We start from the raw sequence: 15625 nt of genomic DNA, 5'->3' as shown, positions 1-15625 counted from the left end.
AACAATCATTTCCGTAGCTGCACAGCCTTCCTATCCGTTCCGTACGCAACAAAAACACCATCCTTCTTGTGCTCAATTTCTCATCCCTTCCATACGTGACGACCACGTCCATAAAATTAATAAACAAAACAAATCGCGTTTCCCGTTTCACCATCAAATCCCAAGCCCAGCTTGGCATCTCACATACCATTCGCATACCATCATACCATCATACCATTCCCATCCATCACGACCCATGGGATGAGAATGGGGAAAGCTCCAAGGCCGGCACCTCTGATATAATGCCCCTAGACCCCTTCTCTTCGAACACCACCCCAGAGAGGGAGGGCGGGCGAGCGAGAGAGAGAGAGAGAGCGAGCGAGAGAGAGAGAGAGAGCGAGCGAGAGCGCGCGCGCGAGAGAGATGGGGAGCTATTCCTCTGAACCGGAGACAGAATTCCCTGTTTCGATCTCAAACCTTAGCCATAGCGCCTTCCCGGCGCCGAAGAAGATGCGGGAGCAGCGGAGGGAGACGCCGCCGCCGGTGGCGGGGGAAGAGGAGGAGGAGGAGGTGATTTTGTTTGAGGGGAGGGTGGGGAGGGAGGAGACATGGCCGAGGAAGAGCGGCGGGGTGATGCTGGAGGGCTACGTGGAGGGGTCGGAGGGCGGCGGGGAGGAGGGGTCGGAGGGGTTCGGGAGGACCAAGAGCCTCACGGACGAGGACCTGGAGGAGCTCAAGGGGTGCCTCGACTTGGGGTTTGGGTTCAGCTACGAGGAGATCCCCGAGCTTTGCAACACCCTGCCGGCCCTCGAGCTCTGCTATTCCATGAGCCAGCGGTTCCAGGACGAGCAGCAGCACCGATCGCCGGATGGATCCGGGGAGGCCGTGGAGCAGTGCGCCGCGGTGAGCTCGCTTCCCATCGCCAATTGGAGGATCTCCGAACCTGGTAAGATTGGTTCTTGTTTCGTATCCGTGTCTTTCGTTTTCTTGAGGAATTTGATTCTTGAAAGTTTCAATTTTTATTTATTTGTCAATGTGTATGTAACTGGCGAAAACATGATTTTTATTCCCTTCTCTCATTACGGGGTTGCTTGGAATTTCTTTTCTGTTTGATATATGGGAGAAAGACTTGATTTTTTTTTTCCAATTTTCTTGAGAATTCTTAAACAGAATTCTTCTTGATATTGAATAATAAATGGATGAAGGATTGATGATATGTTAAAGGGATTGCTTTGGTTCCATTGAGCAACCATATGAGACTAGATTTCTTAGTAGTTTGGTATTCATAGACGTGTCCAAGAAAGTTTAGCTTCTGAAAATAAGATTAATCGAGTCTTTCATTCCCATTGAGGCAGTTTTATACTGAGATCTTTTCCTATTGAGATGATTCACTTGTCTTCGGGTACAAATTTAATCAGGTTGTTTGATATAGATGCCATTTAGTTATAATTTTAAGGAGTTCAAAGTTGATAATGTGGCTTTCCTTGTTCCAGCTAAGACTGATGGCTTTACCAATGTTTACATATGAAAAATCAAGGATTTCTTTGTAATTGATCTTGTTCTCTCTTCCAAATTGTAATTTCTTTTATCTATTTTAATAAAAGTCGTGTGGCTCCTTTTAGCCTCCCTTTATCATCAAAAAAAATGTTTACATAAGAAAAGGAGAAAATATGGCCTTTTCTTGTCATTTCCCATGCTATTCTTCAATGCCACTTGATGGCTGTGTTGATTTCCAGATGGATTATATGCTGAACGGACCTTATAAATAAATTTTCATAAATCAAGATGGTTTATGCATTTGTTTCTACTGTTCTTCGTGTAGGACGCAGTATTTGGCATGGCCGGAAGTAAGTGATCTTCTAAGTACAGATTCATCTTACTATTTTGATTGGTGATAAACTATTAGTATAACTTGAGTTTCTTCTGTCTAATGACCGAGTAGCTTCTTCCAAGTGTCCATCTAAGATAGGCTAGTATAAGATTGATCAATGACTAGCTTATTTAATTTTTCTAAATCTTTAACCCCAGAATTTGCTAAAAAGGCCTGCATCTTAGAAATCTTGCCTTCCTTTTGGTGGTTGGTAACTATTGTTTACTATTGTATCAAAGATATGGATTCACTTTATTTCTCATCTTTTTTCTTATCACCCTTCTGATTCGGTTCTTTTCTGTTCTTCTCTCCTAGGGGACCATCCTGAAGAGGTTAAAGCAAGGCTGAAGTATTGGGCCCAAGCAGTGGCATGCACTGTTAGATTATGCCGCTAACAGAAGTTGCGTACCTGAATTCATCTACTATCATGGATTATTGTACATGTATCAACTTCCGGGGTTTCTTTTTGTAGAGTGAATCCTCTAAAGAGGCTTCCCAACTTGATGCCATCGGGATGCCTTTATTCTTTCAACAGAGATGGTTCTGCCAGAATTTAATGCCTATTGTATATATGGTGGCATAAGAGAAGAAGAAGAAGAAGAAGAAGATGATGATGATGATGATGATGATGATGAAAAGGAAACAGAGGGGCGAGATGGTCTGAGATCTAAGATTATAAACTAATAACATGTCTGACAAGCATTTGTTATGTATGATTAACTGTATGTTGTTTCTTGTATGAGAAATAAAATGATTAAATATTTACCTTCTCCATCTTTAATAAGCTGCATATACTTTAAACTTTGTTTTTTACCAATATATTTTTTGTTCTTGAAAGGAGAATAAGTAACTCAGCTTATTGGTACTAGCAGAATGAATCCAAGGGACAGTGGAATTCTCAGCTGTTCCATATATTCTTGTTTCAGTCACTCTAGCAGTTGGTAGACTTTGGTTGGTTATTATTGGTATAGCCTTATTGCTTCAGGCAGGATGAACCCAAGGTTAGCAAAAAGGGGAGCTGATGCTTTGGCTAGTGGTTGCCAATGAAAAAGGGTGGTTGAAATCCTGATTGACAGGCAGGAAGTAGATCTCTGGGATCCAAACTTCCTTGCTGCTGCTACAGTATTTGTAAGTTGCAACTTTCACATATGGTAATGACTATTCTGACAGAGGGTCAGGGTTAATGTCCCTGGAAGTGCTTTGAGAATGCAAGATTGAGCTAGTAGTAAAGTGATATCCACTTGAACAGAGGCTGACTTGCTGCAGGTGAATAAATGAGTAGATTTTTTTTTTGGCAATATATTTCTAAGTTCAGCAAGTAACTAGCTAGAACAAGAAAGTGCAGTTACTGTTTCCCCCCTAGTTTTCACAATTTGAATATTGTTATCACTATTCATTTTGCAAATAGCAGCACAATGTCTCTCATCCTACAAGTTCAGAGTAAAGGTCATTCATGTGAGAATGCAGAAATAATTCTTCATCATGTGTACAACAAGAGAATTCATGAGCTTTACAGGGTTTGGTCACCGTACACTTCTGATGAAGTCTGAACTATTATTTTGTTTGGTTACAGAGGTCTGAATTATTATTAAACTACCACCCAAAGAAATATTATTATAATTATTGTGAAGGAAAGAGGTCAAACAATCTAATTAATGTGGTGTACAGATATTAATAATGCATGTCATTCCTCTTAGATCAGGAGGCAGTGTTACATGCAGATCATTTTATAAATCTGTTATGAGTATAATATGGCAATGAATAATGATGATTGGTCACTCTGATTCCCCCTTTTCATAAGCAAATGATTTATGACCGTTAGTCATGAACAGTATGCTTTGTAGGATCACTAGTTCATGCACTCTTAACAATCTAAGCATTTCAGGATTGATGTGTTAAAACTTATCCTGTTGGAAACTTCAATCATTTTGCCATGGCCCGAGGGGTAACTTGCGAAGCTGAGTCACCAATTCAAGTAGCGGGTTCTTTCTCTTAAAAAAAAGGGAAGAGAGGGTGGACTTTAGGCAGTTTCCACAAAACATTCCAGTTCCTCTTGAAATAGAGAAATAAATAAATAAAAGAAAATAAGAAAATAGAAAAACAATTCTAAAAGAGAGCACCTTTCATACCAAGAAATGACCCTAACATCCAATGCGAAATAGATTCCACTATTTACAAATTATATATTTAATGCTAAAGGGGCTTTTATTTTTTTCACATAACTCTTGTTGCATGCTATGAGTTCAAAATTCTGTGCATGTATATCAATTTGGAATATAGAAATTGTTTTAAATACAACTACTGTGAAACAGGAATAATATGAAGTACAAGTGTTGAGTGTGGAGACCATCAAAGAAGTATCAAGGATAATGCGATTTGTAACGTTGCTGTTCAATAGAAGTAGATTTTTTTTAAAAAAATAGTAATTTTCAGCTGCAGAGTAGGTGATTAGACATGCAACAGACAATACTGAAAAGATGAATGGAGATAGGAATATAGAGATAGATAAGAAAATGAAGAAAAAGAAAAATAGAAAAGTGGAGCTATATTTATCGAGCAAGGAGATGAGAATAAGATTTCTATTTTACTTAGAGGAAAGTAAAACATCAAACGTATTAAGTATGTGCCTACATAATCTTAATTTAGAGGATGGCATGTCCCCTCTGCTACCCTTTAATTTAGAGGATGGTATCCTCTAAATGCTCATCAGCTTTATGCTAGGATATTTACCTATTCACATTTTCCTGAATTTCTCTGACTTAAATATCTTTAAGAAGATAGTCATGCTAGTAGCCAACCATTCCCTAATCTTTATGGTCTTTACTTGAAAGACAGTTTGAACTAGTATCATCAATCAAATGTGGAGGATGGGATTGAGTATGCATCTAATCGTGAGCAAAATGCTCAGTAACAGTTGTCCACCCCCCTCCCAATCCAAAATAAAAAGAAAAATTTGACAGTTTTCCCATGTATGTTGACACAAATTAGAAAGGTCATCTCAAAAACTATTATCCAGAGTAAATGCATTAGTTATGCAATAGTATAAAGATATCAGCAAGTCGAAACTATTATTTATTACTATTGAGAATTTATACAAAATGAGACAACTACATCTGATTTTCCTTCACACACTAGGATTGATGGTTCATGAAAAATAAATCACTGGAGAAGATACAGAAAGAGCATGAAAGTTTCTCTAAATGAAGAGTTAAATAGAACACTACAAAATCTTTCAATAATTGGAAGTGCACATGTTAGGATGTGGAGATTCAACTGGATCTTGTTTTTTATCTTCTCATCTCTTTCATAAAACATTTTCATTATTCATATCAGGAAAAGTTGGAGACTGCAACAATACAGAGCCATCTTGAAAGCTTCACTAGAAAAAAAAAGCATCTTAATGAATGAGATGCAATGAATGAGATGCTTGCCACTAATTGGATCTAGGGAAGGTTAGATGTATGCAGCCTTATCCCTGTGTGCGGAGAGGCTGTTTCCATATCTCAAATCTATGATACCTAGCTCACAATAGAGAAAACTAACTATTGCACTAAAGCCCGCCCTCTTGAAAGCTTTGCTAGAGTAGGAGTAAATTAAGCATCTTTGAACTTTCTATCCATTTGGATTCTTACATGCTGTAAAATTGTGTTTGATTTGGTTGTCTTACCTTGTTTCTGTCAGTCCTTTACATTCTCCAGTTTTTCCATTCTCTTGAGACAATGCAAACATTATTCTATCCCTTGATTGTCATAAATCACTAAAGCTTGCAGAAGGCGAATAGCCTTCATCTTTCATGACCTCAAAGAGCTCTTCTAATATCTGATAAATAGATTCAGCTTCCAGATGAGAGTTATCCCTTGCAACAAAAGCATGCACTTCACACTTGGTCTCAATCCAACTCCATCCAGCATCTTTCTTGACTCCTCTTTCCTCCATCATTCCCCTCACTCTCTCTGCATCTTCCCATTCTCCGTGCTGAGCATGCAAATTTGAGAGAAGCACATAGCTTGCGGAGTCCCTCGGAGACAACTCCATAACCTTGTCTGCAGCAAAACTTCCTAGTTCTAGATTCTTATGCAGTTTGCAAGATGCTAACAGTGTCTTCCATACCAAAACATCCACTTCAAATGGCATCTGATCAATGATATGAAGAGCTTCACCAAGTCTTCCAGCTCGACCCATCATGTCAACGATACATGCATAGTGAGAGGCAGATGGTACTATGCCATAGTGATCTCTCATGATCTTAAAGTATCTTACTGCTTCATCGACATTACCTACATGACTACATCCAGCCAAAATCCCCACAAATGTTGAATGGTCTGGGATGCAGCAGCTGGACTCCACCATCTCATCAAACACTTTGATCACCTTCTTCCCATGCCCATGATGTGCATAACCATGAATCAACGAGTTCCATGAAATAACATCATGGGTGTGCATGACATCAAATGCCAATCTTGCATCGTCGATACACCCACACTTGGAATACATGTTAACCAGTGCATTCCCTGTGCAAACAAGAAGATCACATCCCAACTTCAATGCAAGACAATGAAATTGCCTGCCTTGATCTAGCAAAGCAAGATTTGCACAAGAACTTAAGGCACTAGAGAATCCATGTTCATTAGGTATGTACCCTTTCCTATGCATCTGGCAAAGTAACCTTGTAGACCTCTCGTCAAATCCATTTTGGAAATAGCCAGATATAGCTGCACACCAAGAGACAATATCAGGGTCTTCAATTCTCTCAAACAACTTCTCTAGTTCTTCAACCTCACCACTTCTAGCATACATGGTCAGTAAAGCATTGAATACACGAGTATCTGATACCAAGTTGAGCTTAATCGTGGAGCAATGGAGTTGACGTCCAAAGGCAATGGACTCGGACCACAATCCACAAGCTCCAAAAGTAACCGCAAAGGTGAACTCATTTGGCTTGAAACCTGCACAAACCATGTCATAGAACATTCTCATAGCTTCTTCTACTTGGTCATTCCGGAGACAGCAAGAGATCATTGAACTCCAAGTTACCATGTTCTTAGCTTCCAGCTTCTCAAATACCTCTCTAGCTCGTCTGAACTCAAAATTTCTGGAGTAAAAATCAATTAAAGCACTTCCAGAATAAACACTCTGGGCAATCATGGTTTTAATCATGTAGGCATGGATCTGTTCACCAAGCAGCGGTCCACAAGCAGTCAAAATACTAGTGATCGTGTGCTCGTTTGGTTCTAACCCCAGTCTCACCATCTGATCAAATGCACTTACTGCAGACTCAAACTGATTGTTCCTAGAAAACCCTGAAATCAATGAGGTGAAACTCACCAAATCCAGATCCAGCATCCTATCAAAGACTTTTGTTGCTTTAGCCATCAACCCACATCTCGAATAAAATTCGATGAGACAATTGCCAATCCAGCGATCATCCGCAAGCCCGGCACGGACCGCTAGCGAATGCACCTGCTCTCCTAAACCCAGAGCTCCCCGGTCAGCACAAGCCTGAAGCATGGCATTGAAGGTGAAATCATTGGGAAGCACACCGGCTTCAAGCATTTCAACAAACAAGGAGAACGCAATCGCCTGACGATCATTTCGGACGCAACCTGATAACATCGAAGTCCATGTGATGACATTCCTCTCAGGCATTGATTCAAATACTTGGAAGGCATCAGTCACTCGACCAGATTTCATCAAAGCATCAATCAATACAGATTCGAGAATAATCCCGGCTTCGAGGCCTTTGTTTCTAATCTCGACATACAAATCCATGGCCTCGGCGAGCCTGTCTGAATTTATCAATCTATTCAAGCTCTGGGTGTACGACAGCCGTGTAGTTGGTGAACTGCTAATCTTTTTGGAATACGTCCTAGTTAAGACTTGCTTGTGTTCGTCCTTCATGGGTTCAAGGTTGAGGCTTTCGGGATTTCTATAATGGGGAAAAATGGGCTCTTTTGGTCGAAGAGAGAGGGTGTTTGGGGTTTTCTTCCATTCGGGGTGAGGGTGGAAGGGACGACAAAGATTTTGGGGGTGAGGAGGGCACAAGGGGTGGGAAATGAGCACCCGAGAAGAGCTCATCATTTTTGAGTTGTGGCGGGAGAGCAACGGTCTGTGTCCCTCGGAAATTTGGATCTCTATCCATATTCAGAGATGTCTTCCAATGTTGGTGGAGAGAGATGGTAGTGGGCTTTGGCCCACTTCACAAACTATTGACATGGCCGACAACCTTATCCAATTCCAATATTGATTTAGCAAATAACAATTGATGCCACACAACAATTCTTCTGCATGAAACAAGATACAGCATTGGCAGAGAACATTTCATAACGTTGCAGGTAAAATGGTTTAGTGGATTTCTATCTTAAGTTCTCAACTACAAGTTTTGCTACTTTTCCAATCATTTTAATCGAAATTTCAACTTGATTTAAGTCCATAATAGACGGTCCGCAGAAATGAAAACTTATGCTTTGATACATTAAGCTGAACTCGCATGCATGGAAGGCTTATTAATCAGGGATCAATTATGATCATACTAGTGATCCAAAACAACCACTGATGGATATCTACTGATTGCACCATATGAACTAACCATGGTGCACAACTCAAGCAACAGCACAAGAAATTGACGAAAGAAGTGAGACACATGGCATTCATGGCAGATGCGAAGGAAATTACTGTCAGAGTTGAGGACAGAAGATGAGCAGGATAAAGCCCCTCTACTTTCCAGATGACAAGCTAACAAAAATTTGTCTTCCATGGTGCCTGTTTGCTTATTAACAGATCAGTAAAGCATCACCCAAGTCTGCTGATTTACCAAAGAGCAAGTAAAGAAATTAAATATAACTGTTTTTTTCAGACAGGAAAACAATCCAAGCTCAGGTAGTTTTCTACAAGGAGTAAATCCTCAAATACACATCATCATCCTTTTATTCAAACCTAACATATGGAACCTGACATTAAACTCGCATCCAGAGAAATAAGTTGATGACTTTGTTAAGACTCCAAAAGCTTCTGGATGTCCTTCTGCAAGAAGAGAAAAGAGTGTCACAGCTACTGGATGTGGGGAAAATAGCATGAGGTCAGCGTGCAGGAGTAGAACCTCTATTTTCAATGGTGAAGTGGTTGGTGCATATCGCTCCATGACCTTGCCATCTTTGGCAACAAGAAACTTGGTGAAGTTCCATTTGATGCCATCTCCAAAAATACCACCTTTCTGGGATTTTAGGAACTTATATAGGGGTGCAGCGTTCTTCCCATTCACTTCAATCTAGAGTAAACCAAAGGAAAAAAGAAAAGGATTTCAAAATATATTTATGTATGCATGTATGTATTTGTATATATATTTCCATGGCTTACATGTTAGTGATTTCTTTTGTTAGATAGATAAGGTCTAATATATGATTTTCAAACTGAACCAATGAAAAAAAAAAACCTCAAGAAAACCATAAAATCAACACTGTGTTCAACAAGGCCCAATATAAAATGTAGCAATCAGATCAAAGCCTAGAGTTTGAAGGGGACCAACTTGGCCACTGGCAGATGCAAATCCCAATATTTCAATAGTAAATCATATAATTAAAAACATAAAAAAGGGGATTAAAAAAGAACCTTGAGAGCACCAAAACTTGTCAATTGATGAAAAAATTTGTTATAGATGGTAATAATTTTAGGGAAATCTTCCACATGCATCATAAATCATAAATAATCAATTGCGTAAGATTTCCTATCAAAAAAAGCACAAGTTTCACCTTTTTACTGTACTTTATCTACTATAAATACTGATGCTTTCTTAGTATTCTACAGAACCGATCAGATTTCCCCAACTCTTAGATACACCAGAACAGGCATATGAAGTTACCCCATTGTGCAGGCAGAATTGGACAATTATGTGTATAAGGCAGTCTGATCTAAATTCCACTGCCCACAAGATCTTTGTTTCTCTTATGCTAAGGGAAAAAAACTAAGTAGAATTACAATGTATTTTCCCCCAGTAGGTAGAATATGGTTTAAAGGTTTGAAAGATGTTGAGCACAGCAAAGAATGGCATATATTGTCCAACTTCATATGAAAACCTCATCACTATGCTTGAACCTGACTTAAGAAGCAAAAGTCGAGGCAAAATGGAGGGAACGTGAGAATATAATATCAATGAGAGGTCACTATTCTTTTTAAAAAAGAATTTTTATGGATCTCTTTAAGAAAATATATCTTAGGAAACTATTCTGCTTGTATTCACCTTCTGAGAACAAGGAAACTTTAGAATTACATGAACCTGAAAGAATAGAAGTACATTAGCTTTAGTTGGATTGTTTACATCAACTTGGTAAGTGGACTGTCCATGTTAGCCTTATCTTTTTGACCTCAACTTTCTGAATCATCAAATTGAAGATTCATGAATAACTGAGAATGGATTAGAGTTCCCTGCTATATAATAGATGTCCCTACCTTCTATAAACCAATTGATGGTGGACTCTTGGAATATCACAGGTTAATGTAGCACAGAACAATTTTATACTTTGGCTCATATTATGGCTTGTATTAAGCTTTTGACAATTTGGATTAAGAAATTGCTAGGATCACTATTTATCTTCAATGTTCTGCGTATCTACAATTGACAGACGCAGTTTCAGCAAGCAAAATGCTGAAAATTCAAAACATACATTCGCTGTTCTGTGAAAGTTATAATCTATCTCTGATTATGAGATAAAATTGAGATATCATGCACCATATCCCAATTAACTTATATAACATATATCAAGTAAATGGACCAGATGTGGAGCTTGATTTGAATGCTGATCCAAGCCTAGCATGATAAGATTTCAGTCCTCAAAGAACTCCATTTGACAGATAAGATTTTTGAAGTTGGGAGGCCTATTTGCTCCTAGCAGTAAAGGACTACTGAATCTCTTCACCTACTCCAAGTTATTGAGAAGTTATTATGACATCAAAGAACTCTAATTTCAAAACTTCCAATATGAGATGGGAAAATAAAGATCTTGATAAACATAGGCAACACACGAAGGATTTCCGCATTGGGTCAAAGGAAATGGTAGGTGAACGACTCATGTAGCCAGTACCAAATAGTTATAGTCATGAATGAAACAGCGCAAGGAAAATTTTTGGGTTGAAGATTTCTGTTTTAACCACCTTATCAAAAATGGGGAACTCAGCTTTAAACATTGTGCACGCAACCTCCTTAATTTCTTCATTGTTTCCAGGTTCCTGACCAGCAAACTGGTTGCATGGAAATGCCAGTATCTCAAAACCTGTGAAGATAAATCCAAATCAAACATCACCAAACAAGTCATCTATAATTTGAAAATATGTAAAAGATATTTGAATTCATGGAACAGGAAACACAAATTGGCAACCAACCTTTATTCTTGTACTTCTCATACAAAGCATTCATCTCTTTGTAGTTGGAGTGTGTTAACCCACTGCATCAACCCCAAAAGTTAAAAAAGGATCAGGAGACTATGCAATAGAATAAACAAATGAAGCATTGCGAAAATCAAAAGTCAGTATAAATATGTCCAGTATAACTGCCCTTCTGAAATTAAGTTACGACTTTGTTCCCAAATGGCATCCTATTTTTTTTAATGTTTCCAACCAGTATCAACAAGTCAAGTTTTCATGCCCAGGAAGGTACGAGGTATCTTCAGTAGCTGAATTCCTTAGTCGAGATAAAAACTAGTTAGTCCTGAATAAATACAAGAATTAACACATAAGAATGGCAATTAATATTTCTGAACTGATAAGCCATGATCAACCTTAATCATGCCAATACTTCTTTTTTTTTTTGGGGGGGGGGGGGGGGGGGGGGGGGGGTGAGAAAAGATGGTTCAAATGTACCAACAAAACTTTGTTCACTTGCCAGTAGAATTCAAAACTATGAAACCATCATGTTGTCAAGAAAAAATCTGGATTTAGATAGAGTATATTGAAGTTTCAGCTCCATGTTAATGATATAGATCAGCATTTACATTCATATGATTTTTCTTAGGAGATGTAGCAGCACGCAGACCCATATTTGGATGATAAAAGAAATAGTTCCATGAAATGCAGCATTTAATATTAAACAATAATTGGAAAAAAAATCTGGGCAATATCCTAGTAGATCTCATATATCAGCACCAAAGTTGATACGAAATTTAAGACCGTCCATAAATGAAGACAAAAAAAAGGTAAAAACTGGAGTCGTGTGAACTGCATGTGCACTCATAGCTCCAGAAACTTGAGCACTGATACCTTGTTAGTTAACCACTAGATCCCCAAAACTTAAGCTGTTTCGTCTGAATTGACAATATATATCAGACTTAACAATAGTGAGCCACAAATCATAAAGTGAAATTAAGCCAGAGTTATGAAACTTTCACACAGAAGTATATTAAAAAAAAAAAAGAGGATGATTGACCTGAAGCAGTGAATATATCAGGCATTGGGTTCATTACTAATCCACGAAAGATGCCAAACAATACCATAGCAGGTCAACAGGAAGTCATAAGCTAAAAATACAGAGTACCCAACTAGCAATAATTCCATTTAGAAGAATCCACACTAACAGCTATACATGAGATAATAACAATCAGCAAATTAACATACGAACAAATACTTCCTGAAGAGCAGCCTCCCTCCCAACTCAGAATATTAATGGATTCAATTTTACAATTTAGAGTTCAAATTCTGGAGCAACACAAAGCCCAAGATATGCAAGCATTAAACATCCACCTCTTTACAATTCAATGACATATGTAGCAGATATCATTCAAGATAGCTCATACAAACATGTTGCAAACCACCAAATCATCTGTATAAGATATATAACTGGATCTTAAGGTGTTGATCTCCATTAACATCTAAATTTATAAAGATACTATCATAGAAGAGAAACTCTAATAATGAAATCTAAGCAATTCTTGTTGAGCAAATACCATTTAGAAGCAACATTGACCATAAGAAGAACCTTTCCACTGTAAGTACTGAGGCTCACATCATTGCCGCTCATATCCTGCGATTAAAATCACCCCATCAAATAAAAAAACTGAGAAAAGAAAATTAAGGGGGAAATGGAAGAGAAATATATGCTGAATCAAAGATCATCCAATTAACCATTTATAAACCCATTCTTCTTTTCAATAAAAAGGACAATTGGTCAAAAGAAAGAAAGAATAAGATCAAAAGTCCTCAAATTTACAAGAAAAAGCCTTCAATCCAACAAAATCGAACCTGATCTGTAAACTATTCCCCTGGATTGAAAGAAGACCTTAAAATCAAATTATTTAAAGTTGGTTAAAATATTACAAAAGAAAAAAGAAACTGAGTCGCGTACTATGGCTAGAATTCCATCTTAGCAACAGAAATAGAACATATCAATCACATCAGAAACCCAAGACAGCAGCAAATGAAAAAGGATGGAAGACATCAAAAGCAGGGTCTTGGGAAGAAGAGATGAAGCCATTACCTTGACGGTGATGTCATAGATGGAGTCGGGCATTTCTGCTGCCATTTTTTTTTTCTCCGGGCTTCAGTTGCAGGAGGAAAAACAGAAGAAGGCAGGCATTAGAAACTGGTAGCGTTGGATGTGCACGTGACGGTGGATTTTTTTTTTTGTTTTGCTGACTAACGTCAAATTTAGGCGTTTAGTTGACTTCCTTCTGTTGTTTCTTAGAGCGTAAGTTTCCTGCTGTTTCCTAGAGATTTGCACGGCACTCCACAACAGCCATCCAAGGCGCCACTGATCATATTATTCATGGACGTAACCATCAAAATGCATCATGTGCTGAAACAGGGTTAAACTTTGAAGTTCTCATTAAGTTGTTAACTGATGTCTAGTGATAAAAATTTGAGTAAAATCGATATAATATATTCACTTATAGGCTCGAAATGATGTTAATTCCTTGAATAGATATTTTGATTAATAAAAATACTTGTTAATTTTAAATTTACTTTGTTGGCCGAGATTTTGATATATTGCTTGCTATATTGGTCGATTCTCAAATGTTTTAGATGTTTTCAAATTTTTCACCTTCCATCCTATGTATTTAAGTTAGGGATACCTTCTTCTAGGGGAGGGGGGCTGTTTCTCTTCTCAAATTAAATTAGGATATTTTTTTTATCCAATCTAAGAGAAAACAATCAATCGTATCTCATTTCAGTTGACCTGAAGACAGATGACACATACTAGATACATAATTGGGATAGGATAGCTTAGGTATCCATTTACCAAAGACTAGCCTCTTTAGGTCCACTTAGTGACAATTTAGCTACATGGTCTAGCATGGTGATATGGTGTGCTTATTGCATTATTGAATCTCTCAGTAAGTAGAATGAAACAAGTTTGTTTTCTTGTTCTTACACAAGCCATATCTTGCAATTCAGTCCCTTATTACTCTAATGTCCCTGCATAAATATTGAACATTGCACTATCAGGCCTAGAGCTGGGCGGTTTATGGTGCATTTAGAATCCTGAGTTGCATTAGATATCCTTTTACGAAAATTGTTTTCACAACTCTCTTTTAAAAGTAATTAATTATTAACTATAATAATTTTAAAAGTGATTATTTTTAAATCTTTTTTAAGTTATTGCCTAGCGAGGTCTAACATGCCTATTCACATCTCAAAACTATAAGATATTTTCAAAAATTTTCACCTTTCAAATTTTAGATATTTAGGTTGGTTTCTTGTAACCTTCCTAATGATGACAATGATACGCTCAAAAGGAAAAACTATGAAAGAAAATTCATAAGACTCTTGGCCTACTCCAAAAAAAAAAAATTGCAAATGTTATTATGGGGGAGAAAGCTTTGATTTTCTCAAATTTGCAGATAAAATGGCTCAGAATATTTAGCACCCATCCCTTAAAATGCTATCGAGAGAGAGAGAGAGTCAACTCGATTGTGGGTGACAACATGAATGAGTTAGCACTTCCTCTTTGGGCCAACATAATACATACATACATACATATATAGGAAGAGAGAGAGAGAGAGAGAGAGAGAGAGAGAGAGAGAGAGAGAGAGAGAGAGACTTGGCTACATTTGATTGAATCTCCACTCAAATTCAGTAAAGTCTAGGTTGGATGATAGGATCTCATATTAATGATCCCAGTTATTGGATGTGGTATACTATCTTTAAAATATTTATACACCAAAATTATGTAATTTGGAGGCTCCTATTTTATGCATCAAGTGGTCCAAAACTTTGAACAATTTAAATAACAAGATAAATACATTTTTTTTGATAATTTGCTGTACAGGCTATGAATCTCTAAAAAACGTGATTTTTATTTTGTAAGTAGGTTAAAGATAATAGATCATATCCAACTATAAGAATCGTTGATGTAGAATCCCTATCATCCGATCTAATCCTGGTTGGATCTGAGTGAATATCCATTTTACCTCTCTCTCTTTCTCTCAGCACACACAGGCGCATGCGTGCACACACACCCCTTTTATTTAGGTTTTAGTAGCTAAACCAAGCGCCATAGCTTATTGTACCACAAACATCTGAGGAATACATAGATATGTTTAGATGCAAACGATAAGCCAAACTTAATACACCATTTTGCCAAGAAAAAAAAAGGGTCTTACTGTAGTTTTTCCCTAATAGAAATTGCTAATTATAATTTCATTAAATCAACTACTCTCAAAACAAATGAGTTCTCAATGGATATTAGAGAGGAAAAACAATGAGAGTAGTGTATAACAATCTTATACATGAGAAATATTATGAGAGATGGCAAACCGAGCTAAGATGTGAGTAACTTTGTCAAAATGCCAGCAT

At 37.7% G+C, this 15625-nt stretch overlaps 3 protein-coding genes across 4 annotated transcripts; 1 reads left to right on the top strand and 2 right to left on the bottom strand.

The window, feature by feature from the left end:
* Window positions 1-309: 309 nt before the first annotated feature.
* LOC103716243 lies at window positions 310-2630 on the top strand. Of its 2 annotated transcripts, XR_005508502.1 has the most exons (3): window positions 310-925; window positions 2165-2456; window positions 2489-2630. XR_005508502.1 is itself a non-coding variant. In XM_039119313.1 (2 exons), the coding sequence occupies exons 1-2, from the start codon at window positions 403-405 to the stop codon at window positions 2242-2244; spliced, it is 603 nt and encodes a 200-aa protein (XP_038975241.1). In that variant the 5' UTR covers window positions 310-402; the 3' UTR covers window positions 2245-2623. The 2 variants fall into 2 exon arrangements, 1 of the variants encoding a protein (XP_038975241.1); XM_039119313.1 differs by having other exon boundaries at window positions 2165-2623.
* A 2276-nt stretch (window positions 2631-4906) lies between these two features.
* Window positions 4907-8392, bottom strand: LOC103716238 (pentatricopeptide repeat-containing protein At2g27610-like). Its single transcript, XM_008804160.4, has one exon. It carries the CDS (start codon window positions 7925-7927, stop codon window positions 5597-5599), a length of 2331 nt encoding a protein of 776 aa, XP_008802382.4. The 5' UTR covers window positions 7928-8392; the 3' UTR covers window positions 4907-5596.
* Window positions 8393-8543: 151 nt separating this feature from the next.
* Window positions 8544-13554, bottom strand: LOC103716236 (probable glutathione peroxidase 2). Its single transcript, XM_008804159.4, has 6 exons — window positions 13308-13554; window positions 12778-12854; window positions 11222-11283; window positions 10994-11112; window positions 8946-9113; window positions 8544-8869 (listed from the first exon to the last, which is right to left on the bottom strand). Exons 1-6 carry the CDS (start codon window positions 13350-13352, stop codon window positions 8840-8842), a joined length of 501 nt encoding a protein of 166 aa, XP_008802381.2. The 5' UTR covers window positions 13353-13554; the 3' UTR covers window positions 8544-8839.
* Between the last annotated feature and the right edge of the window lie 2071 nt (window positions 13555-15625).

Source organism: Phoenix dactylifera, unplaced genomic scaffold (assembly GCF_009389715.1).
Source record: "Phoenix dactylifera cultivar Barhee BC4 unplaced genomic scaffold, palm_55x_up_171113_PBpolish2nd_filt_p 000526F, whole genome shotgun sequence".
NCBI classification, from domain to species: Eukaryota; Viridiplantae; Streptophyta; class Magnoliopsida; order Arecales; family Arecaceae; genus Phoenix; species Phoenix dactylifera.
Note: the sequence above shows the minus strand (reverse complement) of the source record. Positions and strands in the feature narration are given on the sequence as shown.